This window comes from Protopterus annectens, chromosome 11.part0 (assembly GCF_019279795.1).
Source record: "Protopterus annectens isolate FY-2018-M chromosome 11.part0, PAN1.0, whole genome shotgun sequence".
Taxonomy (NCBI): domain Eukaryota; kingdom Metazoa; phylum Chordata; order Ceratodontiformes; family Protopteridae; genus Protopterus; species Protopterus annectens.
The window spans coordinates 96,947,031-96,961,509 of NC_056745.1; the positions used below are offsets into that span (position 1 = coordinate 96,947,031).

General features: G+C 37.3%; 1 protein-coding gene across 1 annotated transcript in view; it reads right to left on the reverse strand.

The window, feature by feature from the left end:
* Nucleotides 1-14,479, reverse strand: part of VWF (von Willebrand factor) — a 749,192-nt gene that overhangs the window by 402,526 nt on the left and 332,187 nt on the right. The window contains exons 24-25 of the mRNA XM_044087471.1: nucleotides 12,519-12,617; nucleotides 2,191-2,347 (exon numbers count right to left, since the gene is read on the reverse strand). Of these exons, the coding sequence (XP_043943406.1) occupies nucleotides 2,191-2,347; nucleotides 12,519-12,617 (256 nt within the window). The remainder of the gene's footprint in view (nucleotides 1-2,190; nucleotides 2,348-12,518; nucleotides 12,618-14,479) is intronic.

Below are 14,479 nucleotides of genomic sequence, written 5' to 3' on the forward strand. Positions count from 1 at the left end.
CCAAGCCAATTGTTATCATTGGCTGATTTAAAATTACACAGAATCCTGTACACAGAATCTGGTTCAATCCACCCATGACCTTTTAAAATGGAAATGTAAAAAGGCTGTTTTATGCAATGGATACCATTAAGTTAAATACATAAATAAATACTGGCGAGGTAGATTTACCTCTCTAATGCTTTTAATTTCAGAATAGGGCTAATAGTAATGTGTTCATTAAGACCTGTTCAGTTCCCTGTATTTAAACGTAACTGCCAATATAATTCTCTTTTTCCCAAAAATAATGACCAAGCTCCCCTTTTTATGTCAGTGCTAAAAATATCTATAATAAAAAATTGAAACTTGTGATTTTGTTTCTGTGGAGTGAATAAAGTGGATTTCATTTACTGTAACAGTCTTTCATCTGTTTTTACTTGTGAGTGGGTCCAATCCAGCTACTTCACTTGTTTTCTTTATTTCTGGTTTGGTTTGTGCTTGTTCTTCATTTTTTATTAGTTTGTAACCAAAAAGGAAATACATTCTTCTGTGGGTTCTGACAACATACCCTGGTGCCCATTAAACTACATCAAGCAGGATCTCATGGATTTTCTCCTTAAGCTATGTCCTCAAATCTTGGCATATTGCTGTGGTTTGCTTCTTCACAAGGGTGGACCCTAACAGAGACTCTGTACATTACAGACTAATCAGCCTTATGAATCTGATCTGTACAGCTATGGAGTGTATATCATAACAAGTCTCCTAATGATACTAATTATGTCATTAAGCCTGGCCACAGCAATATGGCTTTAACACAGGGAGATCATGCCTCTTAAACCTTATTAATTTCTTTGAGAGGGTTGTACACACTGTCAACAGGGCTCATGACTAACCATTTAATACTATATCTCATGTTGGAATTGTAAGAAAAGAGACATCCTTAATCGCAGATCCTTATTTCATATGATGGATAGCAAACTGGCTGAAAGATAGAACCAACATAACTCATTTGATAGGTGTCTCTTCAAATACTGATAAGATAACTACTGGAGTCCCCCTGGGGTCGATACTGGGTTCTCCCCTGTATGATATCTATTTAACTGATCTCAAAAATGATAACATTTGTGTTATTTAGAAAGGGCTTACCACAGCTAAAACATGGTACGTGGAAAATAAGCTTAAACTGAATGCAAAAAAGTCTAGTATTGTTTCATTCAGGAAACAGAAGTTATCAGTAATACAGAGTACTGAAAGTATAACTTTATTAAATGAAAATATTGTCAGAAACCTGGGCACTTAGGCCACTATTTCCCTTTCTTTTGATCATTACATGGTAACTGTAGTAAGAAATCTTTCTACTTAGCACATTTGGTAGCCAAAGGCATTTGACCCAGATCCAAAGATGTTGTTGTTCCACTTTATTCAGCAGTGTTCAGACATGTTGTAGAGCACAATGATCCATTTGGTATCTATGTCACTTGACATATCAAAAAACTTGAAAAGCCCCAGAGGTTTCTAACCAAAAAAGAAAATCGCAAAAATGGCTGAATAGAGATGCAAACTCAGCGTCTGGATAGGGGAAACCACACTGTTCTTTCCTCACTGATATGGTTACCCTAGAACTGGTTATAATAGGCAGTAGGGGTGTAGGATATGTAGTGACCACCCCTTTTGTGTTGGAGGAGTGGCCACGCATATCATTGTTACATCATATCCTGATTTCTACTCCAGTCCTAGGCCTGAAATTAATTTAATTTAAAGAAGCTATCTGGATGAAAACACCCTTTGTTGAAAAAAAGAAGAAAAAAATGCTACATCTTTGATTTCTTGAGCAAACACCCTTGTCATTGGATGTTATAGCATATATGTTCACTTTCAGCAACTTGGTATATATATTAAATATTCAGACTACATAACACTACATAAGCTGGTACTTAAAAATGCATGCCTACCTTAACTTGCATTAAATTATATAAATGCAGTTATGGTATATTTGTTGCATAGCCTCTAAGTACATTCAAACTTAAAATCTAAACAATATAAACATTGTTAAGAATTAATGTGATCAAACACATGACAAAATGCTTCTAAAATCTGCATCTTCATATGGTCTCTTCAAATGCATGCTACCGATCAGCCTTCCATATTCTTTATATAGCCTGTAGTGAGGTATCAATGAACGATGCATTCCAGAGTACTGTAAGACATACTTACGGCACAGACTAGATGAACGCCAATGGACTGGGACTCCTTGCTGGGCACATTCATATGCATAGGCAGCCAGAGCATCACAAAAACAGGCACAGTCTCCAATACTCTCACAAGCACAGGTGTCATACACACAGATGTCCCAATAGGGCTCTGGATTAACCTAGATAGGAAATTCATAAAGCAAAGAGTAGTAAGTCAGTACAATGTCTGTCGGCACAAGATGGGCAAAGTGATTCACCTCACTTCATATCACAAGGCAAGGGCCTATGATTTTACAATATACATCATTATAAGAAAAACACTAATAACATAGGTTACTCAGCGTTATTGATTTACGCTTGAAGCCCACATATGCCATGCGATGAATATGCTTATGTGTGTCTGTCTGTGTGTGCGTGCACATGTGTGCCTTTGTGAGTGTGGAATAGTTACTTCCTTAATCATGGTGTCCATAACAGTTTTATTGATATCAGTGATGCTTGTACTTCCTTTTTTTAAGATAATCATACTTTTATTATTTCATTTGCTTCAGTAAGTTATACTACAGCATTTGCAAATTATTTATGTGTATTTGTCATTAGAAACTGAAAAACCATTAACAAGTGTGTCGGTATGGCAGTGTTTAGCTGCTATAATCAGAATGCTGTACAGACTCTCGTACATTTTATTGTTTTACTGTTACAAATGTAATTATTTGGGAGTTTGCTTGCCTATTTCCAGCTTGTTGATCATTTTATTTTCATTAGCCTGCTTAACATCGGCAGCTTCTTTTGACTTGACTAGAGCTGCTGGTACATGTTCAACATTGTTTATAAACATTTTTAAATTATTAGTTAATGATTTATCTTTTGATATTCTGTTTTCTTCTAATTTGGCTTTGCTTGAGATAAACAGTCACTTATTTAACTTAGTGACTTTTTGCAGTTGAGGTTAGAACTGGATTTAGATTCAAACTATGCTTTGGTGACTTAAAATTCTTTCTGGAATCATTTTGGATATTTTCTTGAATCTTTTGATGTGTGAAATGGCCAACAGCTGGGCAAATAATTTAAATCATCTGCTGTTTACTACATTTGCTAAAATCACATGGGTGGCTTTGATGAATTCTTGAACTTTTCAGAAATGTGTTCCAAGGATCCTGGCTCGAATATTATTTCCAACTCCATATGCCTTATTTGTTCTATATAGTGGCCCTATTCTTGGTTTGTCTCTGTTTCGGAGCTATACAAATACACACACACGCACACACACGCACACACACACACACACACACACACACACACACACACACACACACACACACACACACACACACACACACACGCACACACACTATCACATGTTTAAAGCTTTGAAAGCTGTAGCACGTTGCTATTACACAGAGAGAGGCCATCCCATAACAGAGGCAGGAAGTAAAAAAAGATTTAAAACAAGTTAAGGTGTACTGGATATGTCCTAACCTCCTTACCATTTACAGCACCAAGTTATACAGTTTTTTTGATGCAACAAATTGTGTTGTTTGTGCATGTTATTTTGTTGTAAAGAATGCCCCTGAATATTCCTCTCAGAGGTGAAATTTTCTGCCATGACATCATAAAAGACTGAACTCATAATGCCTCACTACCTAAATTAACATATAGACTACTGTATTTCAATGCTAAATGCTTCCTAGAAAGAGAAGTTGTCAACTAGCTCTTGCAGCTGGATCACCTGATACAGAAAATGAATGCATGGTGATGATGTATGGTGTAACTACAATGTAAACAACAAGCAGTTCCTCTACAGAGATAAGTTACTTTTGGTTGCCCATATTTTTTGTAATCATATATATATATATATATATATATATATATATATATATATATATATATATATTTGCTCACTACCTTCCATGACATCATTTTGTGGGTGTGCCTATAGAGAAAAAGTGAGTAACCAGTGAAACTAAAAAAAAAAAAAAATCAAACAGCACACTCTCATCTCTATTTTTTGCAAAATCAGTTGCAACTTTATCAAGATGACTACAACAGGACATGAAATTAATTGTACAGCAAAGACACTTTGAAATATGACCAATGCACTTTATACACTTCATTCAGCTAAAAAAAGGCTAAATTAAGTCTTCAATATTTAAAGGTATTTTTTGGCTCCTGCCACTGTTCAGTGGTGGACATTTACTGTTTTTAATGTGCTAATGCTGCAAGAAAGATGCTTAACAAGCCTGTCTTTTCCCGAATTTCAGAGCATAATTACAACACTCCATACTCTATATATAGACGTATCATATAAAATAGATACACTCTAACAAAGAATGTCTAATCGGTTAGCCTAACTTCTTTTATTATAACAAATGTTACTACTTAGTTATGAGCAAGATATGAACAGAGCTAACAATTGTTAGGCATGAGGCCGTCTGATAAGACTATAAGCTTGTTTTTGGATGTAAAATGGTAAGATGACCCTTATAAAAGTCACTCTAGTCTACACCAATAAAGCAAGTATAGTCACAGAGATTAGGTGGTCCCTCATAACTGCTTCTACTGGCAGCTGATTCAGAGACCGTGTTGTTCTTGCAACCTTTGAATCCCTGGAATTTATAATAGAGAGAGATAGATGGTAGTATGGAAATGGCTCTGTCAGTCACATGTATCCAAACAGGATTCTGCATTAACAGACAAGGGTGTTCTTTTTGTTGACAAGAAAGGTAAACCTGCGTACTTTATTAATAACCTTTCTAGGGGGCAAGTGTTAGCTTCTCTAACACAAAGTTAAGATCAAAAGGAGGAGCTACCAGTTTTCTTGGAGGTCTATAATGCAAAACCCTTTAAAAAACATTTTGACATGAAAATTCATTGAAAGAGGGGGGGGGGGTCCATAGCCAGACATGCTGAAATGGTTGATAAATGAACCTTGATGGAGGAGTAATAAAGGCCAAAGGATAGTAACTCAAACAAATATTGAAAAAGCAGAGAAACACTAGTATTGAATGAGTGCTGTTTATGTTGTTGGCACCAACTAGAAAACCTTTTCCAGTTGCTAGTATATGATTTTATAGAAGCATGCTTTCTTGTTTCTCTTAGCATCTGCTGCATATCCTCAGTAAATAGATGCCTAAAGGGAATTAAGACCCTATCATCCACAAAGTCAGTTGAAGTTAACTGGAGGAAGGGTCTATCAAACACCCATATTCTTGTGTGATTAGATCCATTCTGTGAGGAAGCTTGTGGTAATTGCATCTAGCCATTTCCAAAAGAAGGGAGAATCACTGTTGCCTTGACCAGAAGGTAGTCACCACAATGCTCTGTGAGGAGGCCTTCTGGATTGTCAGACGTACCCTGTATGTCAGTAGAATGGTGGAAAAGCATTCAGGAACATTACTGTCCAAGGAAAGGAAAAGGGATCTGTCTTCCAAGCCTTCTTGCATGGACTCCTGGAACAAAATTTGGCCAACTGATTGTTCAGAAAGTGGGCAAAGAGGTCTTCTTGAGGAACTCCCCACAGATGGATCAAATGTTGTAAGACCCTCCCCCCCACAACATTTTGTCTCCATTCAAGAGGGTCTGCCTTTGTCCTGCTCAGTTTGTCTGATACACAGTTTTGATCTGACAGGATGCAGGATGCCTGTATAGTGAGACCGTGCTGTGAATCTATATCCCAAGCTTGCATGGCCAGTCTGCAAAGGGGATAAGACCTGGTTATCTCTTAGCTTCTGCTGTACCATTTGAAAATGTTATTGTCTGTAACAACTTGAAGAGTTCCAGGGGACCGAAGATGATTTAGAAAACTGACTACTTTGATCAGAACAAGCATCTATTTTATATTTATTTGCTTGCATCTGTCCTTCGTGTCCCAAACAGATTGCATCTCTTTTGAAACTGCTTCCCAAGCAAAGTCTGAAACATTTGTGGTGAATGACTGCTTTGCAGTGGGGGGGAGCATGGAGTTAGTGATATTTGCTGTCTGTCTTCAGGAAGTGACTCCTCTTCTGACAACTCCCAGAGATGGAATTTGAAAAGATCATGGGTGTTGATGCTGGGAACAAACAGACTTCAAGCACCACTGAATTCTTCTCATGTGGAGTCTTTCCAGGGGTATCATGAGAATCATGGACACCATGAGACCCAAAATCTTGAGAGAGTTCCTCACCATGACCAAAGTCTGAGTGGAAAATCCTAGAAATAGATGTAGCTATTGATCTATTTTTTTGCTTGTGGAAGAAAAGCTCTTTGAACTGAGGTGTCTAGCAGACAACCTAGGAACACAATCCTTTGTTAAGGAGTTAAAAAAGACTTTTGAATGTTCTCTTGGTATCCCAGCTTGTGTTACAGATCTCTCACCCAAGTGAGAGATTCTTGACACCTTGAGAAAGACTATGTAAAGTTAAACAAGTTGTCAAAATATGGAAATGTGCATACCATGTAGCCTGCAGTGAGATATAACCTGAACTTGACACTTTGTGAACACTCTTGGTGCAGTGGATGGTCCAAAGGGTAAGGCAAAGAACTGATAATGTGATCTATAACACAGAACTTTAAATAACACCTGAAATCCGAATGAACAGGGATATGATAATAAACATCTATTAAATGTAGTGTTAATAGGAAACGTGAGGAAGAAAGGTTACTAGGTTGTGAAGTGGCAGCATTTTGAACCTGGGCACTATCACATACTAGTTTAGGAAAGAAAGATCCAGAACTGGTGTCCAAGCTTTTTCTTTCTCTGCCATCAAAAGCATCCTTGATTAGAAATATTTTCAAAAGTGGGAAAAAGGAACTGGCTCTGTTACTCCCTAAGATACACATTTTGAAGGGCACAGGGAAACAGGAACGAATTATCTCCTGGAACGGAGGAATTTTTACCCACTGGCATCTGTAATCTGGATGAATGATCTTCAGAACCCATTTATCTGCTGAAACTGTCTCTTGCCAAAGAGAGACATGGAGCTTCTGACTTTCTGGAAGGGAAAGGTGAGTGTCAGGGTGGAAAGGGGCATAGTCTCTTAAATTGTCATTCTTACTTGTTGGATTGTCCTTTGCTTGGGGGAGTTCCTGCATTTTTTAAGCCTCACTGCCATTTTTTCTTGTCTATTTACCAGAGTTTTGCTGAGACTATTTATTTTGTTTCTTGTCAAACTGGATGAGGGATTGGAGAATCCCTTAGAAAATATGTAAAAGGAGGGTTAAAAATCTTAGAGATTCCTTCTATCATCTTAACTCTCTTCACACTTTTTGATAACCTCTTCAGCAGGGTGACCAAACACACAGTCTCTGTCCAAAGAAGAATTTAAAATTACATTTTTCACATAAATAAAGATGTTCTGAGAATGCAGCCAGGCAAACTTTCTCAAACCAGTATCCATGGTCATAGCCCTGTAAAAAGTTTCAACAGTCATACACACACTCTTTAAACAATAAGTTGTGTGACCTGTAAAATGGAAGAAACAAACAATTTAAAGCATGTTTTTCTTTACAAGAATAAACTGCAGACAAAACATCTCTGATGGCTTAACAATTAGTCAAAATGAACTTTAACACATGAGCCTTCACAATTTAAAATTCTGAAAATCTAAGCTGCAGAAGCATACACTTTTTCCCATACTTATCAATTATTTTTCAGTTATCGTCAGAAAGTATAGGAAAAGATAAAGGAACTTTATACAATCTATCTGCCTTTTTAGGGGCAGCAGGCTGCCTATCAAGAAAACTGTAGGCAGTGATACACACACACATCCTCCAATGTTGACAGCACTGGAGAAATGGGTGAAGGTTCTGGAAATTCCATTTTAACAGCTCATAGCATTTTCTGAGGGACTGAAAAACCTCACTGTTCTCCCCCTGAAAACCCAGATTCATTCTGGAAACAGTGTCAGAGAAAACGATCCCCCCAACAGGCAGAATCAGATATTGTGTGCTCTCCTCTGAGTCTGAATCTGAAAACCCGGCATCTATTCCTTTATTTTTTTGTCCAGATTCAGAATATTGAATCTTTTCAGGAAAAGAGGCATCCCTTTTTCTTTTACCAGAAACCACCTTATAAAAAGATTCAATAGCTTAAATTAGTCCCTGAGCCACATCTTGTAAGCTACTCCTGTCCAGACAAATTTAAGGAGGAATGGATAAATGTTTCATTTTTTTTTGGGGGGGGGGGTTGAAAGGAAAAAAATGGGGCCAACATTGTTGTTAATAGCAGCAACAGCTTCCCTAGGGATGGGCACAACATTTTGACTTAACAGAGAAGACTTCTCTGTTCCCTCTCCTAGGACAGACAAAAGTGGCTCTCCCTTGCCCACTGAGGGGATCCCAATAGCTTCAGAGGAGGTGGCTAACCCCTGGTCCATAGTGGCTGTACATGGTACACCAGAGGGATCCAGGGTAAAAGATGAATGGTTTGAGGAACCAGCTTTGGCCACAGCTGAGACACCCACCTGCAGCTGAGGCAAATTGCTAGCCTGCTGTGTTGACAAAGACTGTTGACTTAATGTTTTCTATTTGTGGCTGGAAGAAGGGCTGAACATGAGACCAATAGTTTGTTCCATCGTCAAGCTGAAAACGGTGCCTCTTTATCATGAAAACAAGCAGCATAAGCCAGTACAAATTTAAAGTTGTTAAAAGTCACCCTAGCCCCCCCAAAAAAAAAAACACTAAAAATCAGATTCATACACTTTTCAGCCCAGAAAGTAAAATAAACAGTTTCTTCACAGAAAAAAGGGTCTATATTAGATCGCCAAATGCTTAAAAAAGCGAACGGTGATTGATAGACCCTATGTAAGCGAAAGCTTAAAATATTGAAGCAGCAGAAACCCAAATTTTTTCCTAGGGAAAGAATTTGGTTGTCCATTTCTGTTGCTTCGGTATTTTCAGTGCTGTGGTGGAAAGTTACGGTCGGGTTCAGGTAAGTGTGCGATTGTGTGGATGTGAGTGTTAGGGCGGGTTAGGTGAATTAGGGTTAGGGCGCAAGTTAGGTATGTGTGCGATTGTGTGGACATGAGGGTTAGGGCAGGTTAGGTTAGTTAGGGTTAGGGAGCGAGTGAGGTGAGTGTGCAATAGTGACGGACCTTAGAATTATGGTTTGGGTTAAGGTAAGTGGATAGTTAGTGGTGTGTGTATAGTTTAGTGTAGGGTTAGGTGTCAGATTTTAGGTGTATGTGTGTGGAATGCTGTTTGTTTGGTGTGCTTGTGTTGTGTGTATGTGTTTTGGAACAGCAATTTTTTTCCCTAGGAAAAAAATCGCTGTTCTGACTTTTCGAGATTGTAAGCTTTCGCTTATATAGGGTTGATTAATCACCGTTCACTTTTTTAAGCATTCGGTGATCTAATATAGACCCAGAAAAAATACTTTTAACTACTTTCAAACTTTTAAACTGACAGCAAAAAAGTGTTTTCCTGTTTAGAAGTACAGTTAAGTCTCATAACAGTCCATTAAAACACAATCTCCTAGGTAAGAAATTAACAAAAAAAAAAAACTATTTTCCTAACAAGGAAAACACATTTAAATAATGCATTTAAAATGTGGAAGGTTTTTCGCCAAAGGGAACTTATCTGCCCAGGAAAGGAACAGCATAAGCAGAGCACTGAACCTGCAGATGAGCACCCTCTTCAGCAGGATGAACGCTCTGAATGGCTTGACACTCAAACCGTGTTTTAAGTTGGCTCAACTCAACCTGCCTAACGGTTTAAGAATGTGGAAGGTTCCCTGAAGCTTTGTCAGGTAGCTGGCCGTGAAATCCTTGGCAGGATATAACTCATAATGCTAAGGCTACTGCAGCAGTGATCAATGCAATGAAAATCAGGAGTATGTACGCTACAGTGATCAATGCAATGAAAATCTAGAGTGTGTACACTGTCCCTGGAATAATGAGATCACTGCACAGATTGTAGAGTTTTATATGACTGCATGAACTGGAGTATCCTGAGGCTAAGCAAATACTATAGATAAGAACAAGGACATTAATCAGTGAGAATGACAGAAGGCTGTTTGCCCTTATGTAGCAGTGCTTTAATTACTTGTATCAGACACTAGTTAAGTACTAAATAGCTATTCCAGTATCAATAGAAATTTCTGTGAAATGTCTAGTAAGTCAGTTAGTACTAAAATTTGTTGAGTATAAGCAAAGATGAGAGGCAAAATTATAATAGTAATGTGTTTTTTCTAGTTCCATAACATGGGAGGTATAAACCACACTAGCAAGAACCAGTGCACCGGAAATACATCCCGTGTTTCTCAGTCCCCTCACTCTCTTTCTGCTTCAGGGAAATGAAGAAGGTAATTAAAAATATGGATATGAAACACAGCCCTGATCAAATCAATACACTCCTAGCATTCGTAAAGATATTTGTCAAACAACTAACCCCTTTCACACACCATTAACTTTTTCATAACCAGAATAAGTTCTTCACAGTTTAAATATCCTCTCATAATTCCCATCCATAAAACTTCCCTAGCATCTACCTCTTGAGTCTTATCTCTGCCCATAACCAAAAAATGTTGAAAAACTAATTTGTGACAAGTTTATGAACATATCAACAAATACGGTTTGCTAATTGACTCACAACATGTCTTTTTGGATACATTAACTAACTGCTATCTGCCTATATTGTACTTGATAAAATTGTCAGTACTATGGAAAAAGGTGGGCTGTCAGGAACAGCACTGATAGGGGTGTCTGGCACTAAATCAGCAAAGTTTTACCTGAACACAGAATCTCACTGATAAAAGATCAAATGCTAGTTACACTGAATGGAAAAAGACTTTGTCCTCTGCACTACCAGATTGAAATGTGCTAACCCAAACCTTGTCCCTAACTCTAACTCCAGTCATGCATATTATCTTACAAAATATCACTTCTGTAACAGCACCACTAAATGAACCATGGAAAACTCCACATGTATATGTAACCCAGGATACTGTACAATCTCCTTCACTAACCCTTTATCCTAACCCCAACCAATAGAGACACATGCACCCCAAATGCCAAAACATTTTATGTGACCTCATGTTTTGTCATTCTTCACATCACACTTTTGATATAGGCCATCTTCTTATCAGCCTATCAGTAGATTGTGCTCTGTCCCTTCACAGATCTGTGCAGAGCCTTTGAAAATGTGACTCACACTATACACCTGAATAGGCTCGACTCAATAAGATTTAATGCCTACACAGATATATAGTTCACTAACTACTTTTCAGACAGAACTGTTACAGTGCAAACAGGCAACTTAAGTACTAAGACAGTCCAAAAAGACATTTTTAATGGATCATCTGACTTGAGAGATTATGTTTAAAATACAATGATATGAATTTAATATTATTGTTTTTTTTTACAGGAAATTCAAAAAAGTAAATAAAGAAATATGCACAGTTAACAAAACTGCACAAAAATGCATGTGTAAGGTACAGTGTAAAGAACCTGGATGCAAGCACAAATCAAACAAACACTGGCTTTGTGCATCGATGTAATTTGGAATGTAGATTTACCATTTTATTTTTCATTCTATCAAGCTGCACTTGTTAAATGCAGAATTACTGCCTGAAATCCCCTTCATGACACTCAAACACAGCAATCACACAAAACAGGAGGTAATGTGTGGTCTGATATATATATATATATATATATATATATATATATATATATATATATATATATATATCGACATATATAATATATATATATATATATATATATATATATATATATATATATATATATATATATAGAGAGAGAGAGAGAGAGCGAGAGAGGCAATTAATGAAAACTAGCAAACATCATTGCTTTAACACTTTCTCTTGTGGTTAATTTAATAGCACTACACAAGATGTTTGGGCACATACCAGATGCATTTCCCTCTTACTTTGTATCTTTCTATAGACAGATAAATCTGTGTATCTGTCATCTATCAACATATCTATCTATAATTCCATTATTTGTTACTTTTACGTAAATCACGCCTTATCTTAAAGAAAAGAAGAAACAGCCTCTTTCCAGCTAAAGTCTTCTTTTGTAGTGCTCCTGAGGAGTGAGATCGTTTTACTTTTTTTGTTCTTTGACATTGTTTCTGCTTCTGTGTTAACATTCATAGTCTTTCTCATCCTGTTTTCATTCTGAACTTTAATTTAATACATACAAGTTATTACAAATATAACAGAGAGGATCCCAACTCATTTAATCTATTCAATCTTTTTCACAAGTAGCAGCCCAACAAACTACAGAAAAGCATGCTTTTTATCCTAAAGTTGAAGTTTAAGAAGTGATTTAAAGAAGCAGAACTCAGGAACACTGCTCCCCTCATTCATCCTACAGACTCGTAGACCAAATTACACGAAGCAATACGTACCACTCCTTTGCATTCCTTGAAGGTGTCACTTCGCAGAATATTGCATGCATTTTCCACTTGCATCTGTTTCATCATGTTATCTGCACATGGTGGGGTTGCCTGAAAATGCAATGCACATATAGTTATTAAGATTGATACACAGAAGTGGTGTGTTTAATAACTATGCAGCTCTTTCTAAGAAGGCGACAGTATTTATGTATTTTATTTATAGTATTTTGTTGACCAAGTTGATCGTACTTGACCAAAGTCTCTTTAGAAAACTAGACCCAGGGTAACATTTATACTAATTTGGTCAGAACACCTGGACAGTTTTCCAGGACTTCCTCTCAAGGGATCTTTTATATTCTTTCAATTAAACAGTAGGTCAGACAGAGAAGAACTTGATTTAATATCTCTTCCAAAAGGGTTTATCTCAGAAGTGTAGTCTGCCACTCCCCACCTACCGGAAGCTGCTCGTCAAATCTGCACTGGAATATGGATTCAAGGCTCTTATACAGGGAGACAATACACAACACCTCTAATCTTTGAGTATCATAGATAAGCTGAGTACCACTTAAGTCACTAACACTAAATAATGGAACTGCTGATCTCCTTAGAAATATAACCATTCGTGCTTTGATGATACTGTGCAATAAAAACAGTGCTAATGTCATAACTTCATCTCCCTGTTATGCACGATTATCTTTATAGCTCTACTTAAAATAGAGATCATAAAGAAATCCTTGATTTTAGTACCAGTTGTAATAATTTTCCCTATTGCTGCTGTAAAACATTTAAAGATAACTGAAATAAGTACAGTAAAAGCATTGTTCGTTCTTTACAGCAAGGTCTAGCAGTTGGATATATCAACAGACCTTTTAAAGTTTAACATTGCTATAACAGCAATAAGTGAAGTTTTTCTTACATTGTTCATTGATTCACATTTACATTTTACATTTAAAAGAAATTTAAAAATGTTTAATTAGTTAAAACAATCTTCTAATGTTTAGTGAAAAAGGCATTACGGGGGCATTGATAAACATGAAATCTAGCTGTTACATTTGCAGTTCTTCATTACTACATACATACAAATACAAACATACACACACACACACACACACACACACACACACACACGCACACACGCACACACGCACGCACACACACACACACACACACACACACACACACACACACACACACACACACACACACACACACACACACGGCAATTACAGTTCTGATTACTGAGCTGTACAATTAATGTACACACAAGCATACATCAATGCACGTATATTCACAAACACACACACACACACAAGACAATTACAGTTCTGATTACGGAGCTGTACAGTTAATGCACACACAAGCATACATCAATGCATGTATATTCACAAACACATATGTGCACACACACGCACACACACACACACACACACACACACACACACACACACACACACACACACACACACACACACACACACACACACACACACACACACACACACACACACACACACACGTAAGACAATTACAGTTATCATTACTGATCTGTAAAATTATTGTACACACAAGCATACACTAATGCACGTATATTCACAAACACACCCACACACACACACACACACACACACACACACACACACACACACACACACACAGACAATTACAGTTCTGATTACTGATCTGTACAATTAATGTATACATAAGCATACATCAATGCACGTATATTCACAAACACATATGTACACACACACACACACACACACACACACACACACACACACACACACACACACACACACACACACACACACACACACACACACACACAATACTTACATGATCTGTACATTATTTCTGCACAAATTCACATCACAAATAATACATATTCATTAAAGAGATATGTACACACACACACACACACACACACACACACACACACACACACACACACACACACACACACACTAGAGCAT